General features: G+C 41.7%; 1 protein-coding gene across 9 annotated transcripts in view; it reads left to right on the forward strand.

Annotated features, from left to right (window-relative positions):
- Positions 1-14,469, forward strand: part of myo18ab (myosin XVIIIAb) — a 120,719-nt gene that overhangs the window by 76,922 nt on the left and 29,328 nt on the right. For all 9 annotated transcript variants that reach the window (XM_041045632.1, XM_041045628.1, XM_041045626.1 and 6 more), the window contains 9 exons: positions 2,012-2,123; positions 3,392-3,519; positions 5,094-5,248; positions 5,778-5,901; positions 8,257-8,364; positions 8,524-8,616; positions 11,370-11,480; positions 13,234-13,338; positions 14,313-14,459. In XM_041045632.1, the coding sequence (XP_040901566.1) occupies positions 2,012-2,123; positions 3,392-3,519; positions 5,094-5,248; positions 5,778-5,901; positions 8,257-8,364; positions 8,524-8,616; positions 11,370-11,480; positions 13,234-13,338; positions 14,313-14,459 (1,083 nt within the window). The remainder of the gene's footprint in view (positions 1-2,011; positions 2,124-3,391; positions 3,520-5,093; positions 5,249-5,777; positions 5,902-8,256; positions 8,365-8,523; positions 8,617-11,369; positions 11,481-13,233; positions 13,339-14,312; positions 14,460-14,469) is intronic.

Below are 14,469 nucleotides of genomic sequence, written 5' to 3' on the forward strand. Positions count from 1 at the left end.
AACTCTTTGAGGTATCTGACTGAGGGTTGGTCGAGTTATCCTGATCTACTCCGTGAAGAACTTGAAAGTGGAAGCCACCACACGTGTTACAGGGTTTCTTAAGATCTCTGATCCATTTGATTAGATTCTCTGTTGGTTGATCATCAGCGCTGTTACAGCGTGTGATGTAGTGCTTCGTATTGTTACTGAAAAATCAATGTATATTGGATGACTTCCTCTGCTTGGACTGTGTGGGCGTACTAGATGCTTTGGGCTCTGCAGACTCTGTACTGCGATAAATAATTGCACTTTGTTTTTTTTATTTCTAGCAGAAACTTTCTGGTTCCTGCTTCCAGGAGTCTTTCTGTTTTGGTGGAGATATACTGACTGTGTCCAGTTTCAGAATAGCAAACTCGCTCTTACTACTACTGGAATAGTATGTTGTGTTCCTCCATTAAATGGGAAAAGAGTTCCCTGTTCCTGTCATGTATATGTTCCTGCAGTATAGCTGTGAGATACGTTAGTGTTGAAAGGAGCAAAAACTGGAGCACGTACTGGCTGTTGGACTTGTGATAGTGAAGTCTGGCCAAGACCAGCATGGAAGCGAGGCTGTCCAATGGATTGTGATGTTACCGGCTCTGGCTTACCTTTATCAGCAGAGACTGATAAAGGAGGCAAGCCAAAGGTCTATGGCGGGGGCATAAGTAGGATCTGGAGCACTGCGAGTCTCTCTCTGAACTCCTACTGTCCCTCCCTGTTTCTGTCTTAGAGATGCAGGTTCCAATTTTGGGACTAACCACTGGTTCTGTTGATGTAGTGTTGAGGGCTTGTCTTCTACCAGTAATATGAGGAAGGACACTGGGTGGATAGGATGTATAGCTGAATGAAACCCAGTGTACCAGGAGTCCCAGACTGAGTATTCTTCAACTGCGCTTGCCTGCATTCTTGTCTTTCTCATACTGAGCATGTTTTCTGATAAGATGATTTATCATCTGATGACATTATCAGAAGAAGCCAATTAATCTGGCTCGAAGGACCTTTGTTGGGTTTTTACCCTATTAGACTAAGCTGGATAAATGGTATTGACTGCTACAGAATGTCTGAGAGCATTAGCATGATTCCAGGCAGCTATTTGCTGTGTAGTATATGTACAGAGACATACAACTGTGTTTCTGAAAATAAAACACCCAGAAAACACACTTTATTTCTGTGTATGTCTTCTTTAACTAAGCAATTAACACCATCATGATATGAGCAGTCAGGGGAGCTGCAGCACCAGGAGTGTCAGTCTCGGTCCCTTAAAATCTGGAAAATTCTGCCTCATTATTGAGCTTGCTGTTACTAAAAAAAAAACTATTATCTTATTGTTTTCTTTGAGATTGTGGACACCATTGAACCAGCTACTTTGGGTTATCTTGGTGAGTTTCCTGTTTACATCACCATCATTTAATTGCACGTTAAATCCACCATCCGGAAAAAAAGAGCGTTGACCATCTGTCTGTCAAGGCTGGTTTTTGTTTCCTGCAAACGCTCAGGCTTTAGACCGTTAAACCTAAAACTTCAAAAAAACTTCAATAATGTGAAGTCTGTGAGTTATTGGACCAGCAAAGAGACATTGGAAGACTTGCTTCAAACCAGAAAATTGATTATTTGACAGAAGAAGTCCATGATTTGAGGACAAGTCTTGAAATGACACAAAAGGATGATTGTAAAACCTCATGCAAAACATGGATAACCAGAGCCACTCTAAAATCACATCACCTGTTCTAGGCCACAGTAATCACTTCACGATGACTGTGAGCTTAGTTTTTACTCTCAGTAGGAGACATTTCACTCCTACACCCCACAAACAATCAAAACCTTCTTCTGTGGTCCCCTCAGACTTAATCGGGTCCTGATTAAGTCCCTGTGGTGTCGATTGTGTGTCTGTTTGGGAACCAACGCGTGAAAACCTGAAGCACTCCTGGATTAATCTGTGGAGACAGTTGTTCTCATTGTCATAGAGACCGCTTCTTCTCTCTCACCCACCCAGGCCAAGTTTGACAGCATGAAGAAGCAGATGGAGTCCATGGAGATGGAGGTGATGGAGGCTCGACTCATTAGGGCCTCTGAGCTCAACGGAGAGATGGATGACGACGACACAGGTCAGACACACTCCTCCACCTATATGCAAAGTGGACAAAATAATAGAAACACTCCAGCACAGTGTGTGTGCAGTTAGCTAGTATTCCAGTCAGTTAATTATTGAGAGCACTGTAAATGTAATGTATGGGTTCACACAAAGCTTCTTTACTTTAGCATACAGCGCTTTAACTAACACACACTTTCACAAACGGGGGGAAATTTGGGGTTCAGTACTTTGCCCAAGAACACTTCAATACACAGACCGGAGCAGCCGGGGATCGAGCCACCTGATTAGTGGACGACCCATTCTACCTCCTGAGCCACAGCCGCCCACTGTACGCACACATACTCCCACACAGATGTTACAACAGTAGTAAATCACTCCCCAGACTGTGAGAAAAGCTCAGCGTGTGTTGTTCAGTGGAGGTGCAGGAACTGCAGGGGTGGTGTCCGACCCGTGCTTTGCACAAAAGCCAAGAGAAAAATCCGATGGGAAGAAGTACATTAGAAATGGTTCAGTTAAAAGTGAAAAATGAAGTAAGGATTCAGTTCCAGACGCCCTGCAGTCCGGCCACCAGCTTCCTTTGTGTGATGTGCAGGCTTTGTGAATGCTGAATTGATTTTTTTAAGTGTCTTTTTGTCGCAAAGGTTGGAAGAGCTTTACTTGTTTGTACCACAGCAGTGCTTTGACTCAGGTGAAATGACACTGCAACACAACCATGAGGGTGTTTTTGTTTTTTCATGTCAGACTTGAAACACATTTAAAATGTATACGTTGTGTCATGTGGAGATACCTCGGAACAGTAATGGTATAAAATTTAGCCGAGAATTTGAAAGAAAATTCATACAGTTATAAAACTAGATGTAGGTCAACAACTTAGCCACAAATCAAACCACAGTTGCTTGTGATCCTCCTTAAGATAAACTTTATGCTTTGATAAAATCAGTCTTATTAATTTTAATTCCCGTGTGCACAATGACCATCTGTGAAATTAAGTAATAGTGTCATTTTAAAGATTTGGACATAAAAAACAAAGGCAGCAATGGAATCCACTAAGGAAGGCTCTTGTACATCTTTAAAACCATACTTTGGTTGGTGGGTCCACCAGTTAAGTCCAGATTGTTACATATTGACCAGTATTAGATGGATTTCCTGTTTTGAATTAATACCGTTTTTTTTTTTGTGACAGATTTTTCCATACTGAGAAATGCATGTTAACCTAATAAAGCATATTAAGATGTGAAACAAACCAAGATGAAGCAGCCTGTGAACATGCTGATGTGACAGGTGGAGAGTGGAGGCTGAAGTATGAACGAGCCATCAGGGAGATTGAGTTCACCAAGAAGAGACTGCAGCAGGAGTTCGATGACAAGCTGGAGGTGGAGCAGCAGAACAAACGGCAGCTGGAGAGGAGGGTGAGTGTACGCACCGGAGAGGGTTTCACTCACACACACACCTTCCATTTTAAATCTGTGACTCAGTCATCGCGTTACATCTCCAATACAGTGACTACCATGCAGCTTTAGTCTCTCTTTACTGTAAGTTTAATTGATTGAATGAAAGTAAAACTTTGTTTATTGTTAATTGTTTACAGATTATTTCACTGTTAATTTGCTGTATCACAATTCCAGTGGGTCAGAGGTTTTCTGACTGTGCCTTTAAATGGCTTGAAAAAGTTCAGAAAAATTGCTTAAGGACCCTCTGATTCATTCTGACAGTTGGAGGTGTACCTGTGGGTTTATTTCAAGGCTTACCTTCAAACTCACTGCCTCTTTGCCTGACATCATGGGAAAGAGAAAAAAAAAAATGTGACCTCCACATGTCTGGTTCCTCCACATGTCTGGGAGCAGTTTCCAAACTCCTGATGGTATCACGTTCATCCTTACAAGTAATAATATGCAAGTATAAACACCATGGACCCAAGCAGCTGTCATACCCCTCAGGAAGGAGATGCGTTTTGTCTGCTAGAGATGAATGTCCTTTAGTGTGCAGATCAATCCCAACAACAACAGCAAACAGACCACGTGAAGATGCTGGAGGAAACAGGTGCAAAAGTATCTACTGTAAATCCACAGCAAGACAAGATTCTCTGACAATATAACCTGAAAGGCTGCTCAGCAAGGAAGAAGCCTCTGCTCCAAAACCACCATAAAAAAAAGCCAGACTTCAGTTTACAACTGTACATGGAGACAATGATCCTACTGTTTGGAGACATGTCCTCTGGTCTGAAGAAACAAAACTTAAAATGTTTGACCGTAACGATCATCGGTATGTTTGGTGGAAAAGTGGTGAGCCGGGAGTGGCAGCGTCATGTAGTGGCAGGGCTTTGCTGCAGGGGGCCTGATGCTCTTCACAAAATAGATGACATCTAGAGGAAGGAAAATTTTGTGGATATATTGAAGCAGTATCGTAAGACCTCTGTCACTTAAGGGTCGCCCAAACGGACAATGACCCCAAGCATACTTCCAGAGTTGTGGCAAAATGGCTTAAAGGCAGCAAAGTCAAGGTATTAGAGTGGTCATCACAAAGCCCTGACCTCGGTCCAACAGAAAACCTCTGGGCAGAACTGGAAAAGCCTGTATGAGCAAGGAGGCCTGCAAACCAGAGTCAGTTACACCAGTTCTGTGAGGAGCAATGGGCCAATATTCCAGCAGGTTGCCATATACTGCAGTGCCTCCATATACTGACAAAGCATATATAAACTACTGACGCATTGGAAATGTGATGAAAGAAACAAAAGCAGAAATAAATCAGTCTTTCTTCTATTTTTCTGATATTTCACATTCTTAAAATGAAGTAGTGATCCTAACTGACCTAAGACAGGGAATGTTTTCTAGGATTAAATGTCAGGAATTGGCCAAGGTGGGTGTAAACTTCCCACTTCAGCTGTGAATTCTAATGCTTATCTTCTGACTTATCGTCCTGTGCCAGCAGCAGCTCAAACTTTTCTTTCCTGGTCCTGATTGGTTATGTGCCTGTGATTGTGCAGATCAGCGACCTGCAGGCTGACAACGAGGAGTCCCAGAGAAACGTCCAGCAGCTGAAGAAGAAAACCCAGCGACTGACGGCTGAACTACAGGACACCAAACTCCACCTGGAGGGCCAGCAGGCCCGCAACCACGACCTGGAGAAGAAGCAGAGGAAGTCAGTGCACGACATTGCACACACACACACACACACACACACACACACACACCACACACACAGTCGGGCTTGATACACATGACTTCATATAGTTGTAATACCTTACTGTGATGTGTTCCCACAGACTGAGCAGGGTCCAGCAGTGTTGCTGTAGTAACAATAATTGTAAAGAGAAAACTATATTGTGCACCAGATTGTTTATAGCATCACGCTGTGCAGGGAACAGACAAGACTCCAGCTCATTTGCACTTCTGCCTAACTCTGTGTGTGTGTGTGTGTGTGTGTGTGTGTTTGAGACTACCAATGGACATGCTCTTTAGCTGTAGAAGTGTTGCTGAATATGCACAGTGTATTTAGAACAGGTGATATGAAGGATCTTTGTGACCAGCTCAGCACATTTTAATTTGATTTATTTTTTTCCATGACTTTTCACACTATGCGTTTTCCTTCTCAGATTATCTCTAATCAGCGTGTCTGAATCGGTGGAGTGCGTGAACATTTGTGCGTGTGTCTGTTTGTTTGCGTGCAGGTTTGACAGTGAGCTGAGTGCTGCCCAGGAGGAGGTGCAGAGGGAGAAGAGCCTGAGGGAGAAACTGGCCAGAGAGAAAGACATGCTGACTGGAGAGGCCTTCAGCCTCCGACAGCAGCTGGAGGTTTGTGTCTGCCTGGTCCAGTTTGGGTCATTGGACTTTGATGTGATAGCCTTTTATTCCATTTGTGTAATTACACACAGCTGCGGCGATGCTGGGATTTTCCTCGATGTGGTGTCAGTTCGTACCTCGGCAAGTTTTCATTTTCATTCCTGGTGATACCAAAAGTGATATCTGTCTTGGATTTATTGGACAATCTGAATTCATAGTAGAAGTTACAAATATGCAGGAACGTCCTTGTGCTTGTCCTGTAAGCATTATGCAGCAGCCTGAGGTGGAAAAGGGCTAATGGAGGAAATGACTTTCCAGTCACTCTGTTCTGAAGAGAGCTGAAATTATAATGTCACTCTTGCATTTCGGTGCTCGTCACAGAATAAGCTTCCAGAACCAGTTAGAAACCAAATATTAATTTAGTTTTAAATTTACATAGAAAATGCAGTGCATGGTGTCAGGGGAGTGTTTCTTTTGTTGCATTGAGAGATGTTTTTAGGGGACGATACAGAGGATAAATTCACACATGCAGAATTTGGACAGGAAACATGGTGCCTGCATAGTAAATAGCATGTGATTTGAAGCCGTGGTCTTCATCAGTGGTCATGGATATGCTGATGTGCCAGCTCAGTCGCTGTTCTAAGCACTGCTCTCCTCCACTGAGCTTACATGTTGACAGATCATCACCATGACAACAGAGCAAACTCCATCCGCTGACGAAGACTGTAAAAGACCGTTCAGGTGAAACTCTGAAGACTGTGGTTGAAAAGTTAGGGTTTCAGACTACTGTTATTTTTTAAGGTCAGGAATTTTCTTTTATGAGATTAATGTTCCCAACTGTTGACTTAAATTTCTGACTTTAATTTAAAAAATGTAAAATAATCTAAACTCATTTTTACATAATGTAAAAACCTTGTGTAGCCTACTTAACTCTCGCCTGGCTTAATCATAATTGAAAACACCAGTTGAAAGGGTCATATTAAGATGAAATCATTTACAGTGTCTCTGATAGAGTTGTCTGTGGTAAAGACGAGGTGTTTCACATGTGACTTTTCAAAGACGAATAAGCTACAGGTGCTTATTTAATCTCTCAGAGGGATTGTGGTATTAAAAAAATATGTAATATCGCCCAAAGCCGTGATTAGCAGGATGCAAGAATATTGTTTTGAAATATATAATTTTTAAAGGGAAGGAGTCACCATGTAAGAGTTCACCACAGAAAGCAGAGAAAGCGGAGGATTCACCCACTGAGGAAAGCAGCCGATGACCTTGAAGCCACAGGCTGCTTTCCATTCTGCTAATTTATGCTTCCTCCCGTCCTCTCTCCTCTGTGACCCTGAAATTGATCAAGGTTCACTATCGCTGAAGACAGGGGCTGAGGAGAGAGGGGGCTCCCAGAGGAGCTCAGACCAAGGATTCACAGGTTTATCCTATACAGGTTTTTTTTTTTTTTACCTGATAGGAACACCCCCTCAACTGGAATCTGCTTGTTGACACAAACACATTTACTAACATGGCATGAATTGTAAAGCTGTCGCCGGTGACATTATTCATGTTATTCATGAAATAAAAAAGTGTGACGTGTGGAATCTGAATCATTTTATGCTTATACATTGCGTCTGTGTCTGTGTGTCCTCAGTTTGGATATATTTCAGAACTCTTTACTGCAAATCATTTATATGAACCTTGTGAATGGTTTGACACCCCTGAGAGGCAGATTGAGTCTGAAGCAAAACTCAGAGCTAGGATCCGAGCATGTGCACCAAATTTGTTTACAACAGTTTAAACCAGTTGTCATTTATGAGAGATTATGTGAAACTGACTTTAAATGTGTGAAATCTCTTAAAGGTTTGGGACATAATTCAGAATAGAAGTCACATGATCAGAGAGGGTAGTTTCCCAGTGACCCAAGGTGGCAGCTGAATTTGCAGTGATGGTTAACTTTCAGTTTTCATCAAATACCTGTGTGATTTTGTCTGTCTCATGTTTATTAGTTATAGTAACTTCACAGTTCAGTTTTTTTCTGGTTACACCACGCATCAGTTTTCAAAATCTACATGTCCTGTGCAGCATTTTATACACATTCCCTTGTAGTTTAACATATATTATTAATCTGTGGAAACTTGTGGATCTTCCTTATATCTATAATAAAGGTCTGCAGGTTTGTGAATGTCTGCACAGCTGAAGTTTGTAATTATGAAGTTTGTTTGTGAGTGTGAGCACCTTGTAGCCACCCGCTGAGCTGAGTTAATGATTTCTCAGCCTTCTCTCATCACATATATGTGTCTGTTCTTGTTCCATGTTCACACTCTAATCCCCTGACTCTCCCTTCCTCTCTTGTTCCGACCGTAACCATCTGTCCTCCAGGACAAGGACCTTGAGGTGTGTGCAGTCAACCTGAAGCTGGACCAGCTGGAGGCCGAGCTGCAGGACCTCAATTCCCAGGAATCCAAAGATGAGGCATCACTTGCCAAGGTCTTCTTCCTTCCTTCCTTTCTTCCCTTCTTTCTTTTTTATGATTATGATGTGTGTTGTATTTTGCTTGTTGCTTTATTTGGAATTTTTGCCCTTTCTTGTGTGTGTATATATTTTAGCTATTAATGAATTTTTTTATTTAAACAATTTATTATTCAGATGAAGAAGCAGCTTCGTGACATGGAGGCCAAGGTGAAGGACCAGGAGGAGGAGCTGGATGAGCAGGCCGGCACCATACAGATGTTAGAACAGGTACACACAAAACACACAGCTCCCATCACAAAAGAATATTCAGCACAGTAATAAAGTAGTGTTGATTTTTGACTCCTGGGGGGCAAAATAATTTAAAAAATGATTAAATTTAAAGTCATTTAATTCATGTCATTGTAAGAAAATATTGGGTATCTATTTAAAGCAGCTATAACCAATAATTTACAATAACAACATATCAAGTGACAGTGTGAAAACAACGTGATAGTGTGAAAGGGATCTCTCAAATTTTAGCAGCAACAGAGCAGGTAGTGGGGCATTTAGCAGCTAAACAACCAGATGTTTCCCTCAGGAGTTGGTTTCTGCTTAAATGATGATATGTCAGTGCTGTGTTCACAGCTTGATTCTGTTTTCCTCAAGTGATGATGTAGAGATCATCTACTCACCCTTGTGTCACTTTTTAACACCATCCACATAAGTGACCGTGGCCTTTATGTGACACCGAGCTGCGGCACAGCCAGTGTGGTGTTGTCTCTCGACAACATGTCCTTTTAGTCCTGGGAATTCAGATAGTACATTGCTGTGATGTGAGTGTTATGAATATTTTACTTGTACTTGTTTACATGTGTTAAGGTTTAACTTAAGTATTACTGCCCTTGACAGCTTTTTTTTTTTTTTTTTATATACAGCCCACTGTCTCTTTTTTTTAGAGAAGTGTTAACAGATGGCCATAGACCCTGATGGTAAAATAAAATGCTTACAAAATGGAGGCTTGTCTCCTTTACAAATCATATACACCACTGGCTATAGACTTAAGCTGTTTTAAAATATGATACTGTGGGATGCTGCTACTACCAACTGTGTACTGCTGATTATAGCTGTAATAACACATGCACAGACCGAGACTAATATTTGAAATTATTTTGGAAAATACCCTTTGTTATTTAGATGGACAGATAAATACATAAATAGACATAAAAACTGATATCCAAACAGCAACATTCACATAACACTGATAGAGCCAGGCTAGCTGTTTCCCCCTGCTTCCAGTCTTTATGCTAAGCTAGGCTAATCACATCCTGATTCAAACTCTGTGCCTCTGACCACAGGCCTGAGACTGATATCCATCCTCTCACTCTGAGAGAAGCCATGTATATGTGAGCGAGCTAACATGTTCGACGCTACCAGCAGACAATAAAAGTCCTAAATCACCAGGATAGACATCGTAAAAGCAGCACGACATTAGACATGAACTATGTCTGATTGCCGTCTTTGATGCAATCAAAGAATAGCAGAAAAAGAATTTCCAGAGAGGCAGACGCCTGTAATCATCATACAGAATTAGGCTTAGGAGCCATTGGGAATTAATTACATTGGCCCCCTGCTTTCACTGATATCCAGGGAGACACACACATCAGTATATCACTACTCATTCCATCAGAGCATAAACATCCACAAGCTCGCCAATGGGAGCTGTAGGTGAGAGAAATCATATGTATAACAGAACTCAGGTTGAAGAGTTCCCCACAGAGATGTTCGGCACCTTCTCTAAAAGACATGGAGATCAAACCCTGGCTCCTTTCTCCCCCTCTGCCCTACTGAGCAGCCATGGTGTGAAGTGGATGTAAATGTTTGATTGCTGGTTTCGGAACGTTACAGAAATGGTCAGGCTGAAATCAGAAAGGTTATTAGACATACGTAGCTATCCATGTAATAAGTGGGCTGTTGTTGTGTTTTCTACCTGAGGAGTAAGCTGACTGATAATACTACTTTCTGAACTCATTCTTAAATGATCTCCACTTTTAGCACTTCGGATTAGAGCAGGACAGTATGGTTGAAATTGGTGTCATTACTACATAGTGTAAATTAAGCAACACTCAACAGCAGCACAGGCTTTGATAAAAGCTCAAAGGATCATGGGTTTGGGGCTACTGGCTGTTTCCAGCCTGGCTAGTAGGTTTTTCTGGTGGACAGCCATGCCACCAGTGGCAACTAGAGCCAGATGTGTATGGTGAAGTTATCCATGTTCATCGTGAATAGTTTTTCTGGTGCATGAAAGCCAGTTTTCACCTCCAGCAGCAGACTGAGCTGTGCTGATGCTCCCAAACAGAAAAGGGAAGGAAGTTTTTCTCAGGCTACCTTGCTGTAGTTCATCCACTATGATCAGATGTCAGAGCTTCTCAGCAACACTTAGAACAACACCAAGTACTGTGGACATTTGTGTTCTTATGAATAATATATGGATGGATATATGCTGTGTAGTGACGAACACACTTGAATTTAAATTTGCACTCATGGAATATTGGGGAACCACCTGCAGTTGAAGGAAAACAGACAAACCAAATGAATGAGGCTTATAATCAGAAGTAGTAAACTCTCTATTCGGGGATTTCTGTCTGTGCTTTGAAGGAATACACAACGCCATGTCTTGGCAACAAATTAGCTGCAGGTCATTGTATGTTTAATTCTGATGATTTTCTTTTGTGCATTAGGTTTTTACTTCATCTGATCCTTTTTCTGGCATCCACAGCCAGGATGACCCAAAAAAGGTCATAGAAAAGTGGTTTCACGTCCTGCTGTAAATTTGATGAATTTGATTGGCCAATGTTAATTTTGGCACTGATATTGTGGGAGGTGAGAGGGGGCATTTGGCAGATTCTGAGAGTTTCTGAAAAGAGCCTATTCAAACCCACCGTTATCTCTTGGTGGAATTAAAAGAAGGGAGGGATCTTCAACTACAGCTGAAAATCAGCAAAGCGCTCTTTGAACCCATAGCAACAATGTTTTCCTTTCAGGCCAAGCTGCGTCTGGAGATGGAGATGGAGCGCTTACGTCAAACCCATTGCAAGGACATTGAGAGCAAAGACGATGAGGTGGAAGAGATCAGACAGTCGTGCAGCAAGAAGGTAAAGTTTCACATACACGCACGTTCTTTAAGTTCGCGGCTGCTTTCGCTCCTTGTTCTACAGCTGTGATTTGATGTTAGAGCAGGTGTTAATGTGTTCTACTCAGAAGGCTAAAGATTATCAAGATTAGCAATACACTGTGGTGAAAGATAAACCCTTTTACTTCGCTGCTTCCTGAATTTTAATACCTCACAAAAGGTCTAAATCAGTAATAAATGTAGCCACCAAATACCTATTAAAGAAAGGCTCACAACAGGAGGCTAAATAAAGAATGGTCAGAGCTGAAGCGACAGACACAAAGATTACCTGACATTTAGTTCCCAGATAAAATATGTGAAAAATCGTATATTTTTCTATAAACCTGGAAATAAAAATGAAGAAAGAAATGTCAGGTTCTGCACCAACGTTACTCCTTTGTACTTTCCTTGAGTTGCATCCCATCCATTGAAGCGTGCGTTCAGATGACACACAGGTGGGTTTGATCTACTCACCAGAGGCTCGTTCAAGTAACCAGTAACCCAACCAGTGCAGCCAGAGTTCACGTGTTATAAATAAGGCTGTGCCTTAAGTTGCCAGCGGATCGTTGCTCAATAAGTAACACTGTGACGTGGAAAATGGCATCAGAAGTAAGTGAAAGTGTCAGAAGTTAAATGGTTATTCTAAACAAAGAGCAGCTTTCTCAGCATCAAATCATGGCTGGACTAAAGGTTTCAGTTGTATCCAAAGCACAGTCAGTCAGACCAAAAGTTACCACACCATCAGAAGATCAATACATCAAGCTTAGTTCCCTGAGAGATAGAAAAGCAGCAGCATCTCAGATACAGAATTTGCTAAATAAAGAACGCCATCAGCAGAAGTATTGTCAAAAGAAGGTCGTCTTGTGGTGGTCTTCTCAGGATGGGGCACAAGGCCAAACACCTGGGGTGGGCTAAGAAATAGCAGCATTTATAAGAAGCTCAAGTTTTCATTCAGACTGTGAGGATGATATTATTGTTTGTAATTAAAGAATAATATCATATTTGAAACAAATGATCTGATCTTTTCCTGCTTTCGTTGGCGGGTGATGCTGTTTGCTGTTAATACAAACTCAACACATTTTTACCTTGTCTTGTTAAATTCAGCGTAACACACATTTCCACAGCACTGCTTCCATCGATACAGCAGCAGAGCCATGTCGTGCTCAGCACTCTGCTGCTCTCACGTCCTCTCCTCTTACAGAAGTGTTTGCAGTGTGCTTGTTGGGATCTGGGTGCATCTTCGGCCTTGTTACTGTCACTGCTATTAAAGCCGTTTTGTATTTGTTTTGCATTGTCAGTCCTGACGCCCCATCACTGCCCTTCAGCAACTGAGTCCTCATTAGCTCACTCATAATTAAGTTTTTCTACTCTTACACAAGCTGGCAATTCTCTACACTGTGTCCTCCAGTGACATTTCCATATTGATGTATTATTTATGATGGAATGTGATGAATAAATAAATGACAGATGTATGAAAACAGAAGCTACTGTAGACTGGACTGGACTGGACTGGACTCTGGACTGGTTTTAGAATTATCTTTCTTCACAGTCGATGTGACTATATTGACTATATAAGATATTGGTTTTAAATATCTGGGTTTAGCTTCTGGATTGGCACAAAATTTAGTACAGAGAACATTACAATTCATTCACTGACAATAAGTGACTGCTGTCGTAGGTCGGCAGTTTTATGTGCACTATGAATTTACTCATTTCTGTGTGTGTTTTGTGTTTAGCTGAAGCAAATGGAAGTCCAGCTTGAAGAAGAGTATGATGAGAAGCAGAAGGTGCTGAAGGAGAAGAGAGAGCTGGAGTCAAAGCTTCTGTCAGCACAGGACAAGGTAACTACACAACTACACTGTACACAGTGGGATGGATCACAGTCCTGTTGGAGCTGCAACACCATCTCAGATAAAACAGCTAACAGACACCCTGGTGTGATTTCCTGTGGCGTCCCCCTGGATGCTGAAATCTGAGCTGAAGTCAGTGACAACGGATTAAAAGTTTCAACTTTAACAAGACATTCTGTGATATAATGTATCAAGAGACATTTGTGTTCTAACAGGACTTTGACCTGTGTATCTGTACATTTCTTCTGCATAGTCACAGCACATTAAACGCCCGTTTGGTACGAGCAGAGCTGGATAGGTACAGCATGCTGTTCTGAAGCAGAGCAGCACTGCTCGTGAGGTGCGTGGGTGGAGATTTTTATTTATACTGACCGAATCCAATTTTTCTCTGACTTTGCCGAGTCTAATTAGAGAGCCACCAACACTGATAACGTTCAGGCTGATGTCCAACTTTGACATCGAGGGAACAGAGACGACTGCGAATGCAAAACATGGGTGACCTCTGTGATCACAGCCATCAGTAGACTAACCTGTTGATCATCGTCAGACCCAGTCTGTGCAGTTCCACAGTGGAGTTTCTTGTACTGACAAACACCCACATGAAGTTTTGTTCTGTCTGTTTTGTGAAAGTTATTTTACATAAATTTGGATGGAGGTTATAAATAAGCCTTTTTAATGCAGTAACATGAGACAACACAAAAATCAAAGGTATTCATGTTTTCTGATGCTGTTAATTGTTACATTAGTCATATTAGCACAGTAATAACTGTATTTTTAGTGACTGGTTGACAAACTCTGCTGTACTTTATTTCCATTTATCTGTGAGCTCTTAAACTGTGTGTAAAATTTAACTGAAACATATATGTTAAAACAAATAAATAAATAATTTGGCCTTTAAAGGCTGGATATGATATATCTGTATCTGTAGAGTCACCAAACCTCACCCAACTGTACCTGTGTTCCAGGTGAGAAGTGGTGACATAGAGACTGAGAAGCGTTTGAGGAAGGACCTGAAGAGAACCAAGGCCCTGCTGGCTGACGCCCAGATCATGTTGGACCACATAAAGAACAATGCACCGAGCAAGAGGGAGATCGCCCAGCTCAAGAATCAGGTACAGCCAT

This window comes from Toxotes jaculatrix, chromosome 9 (assembly GCF_017976425.1).
Source record: "Toxotes jaculatrix isolate fToxJac2 chromosome 9, fToxJac2.pri, whole genome shotgun sequence".
In the NCBI taxonomy this organism is placed as follows: Eukaryota; Metazoa; Chordata; class Actinopteri; family Toxotidae; genus Toxotes; species Toxotes jaculatrix.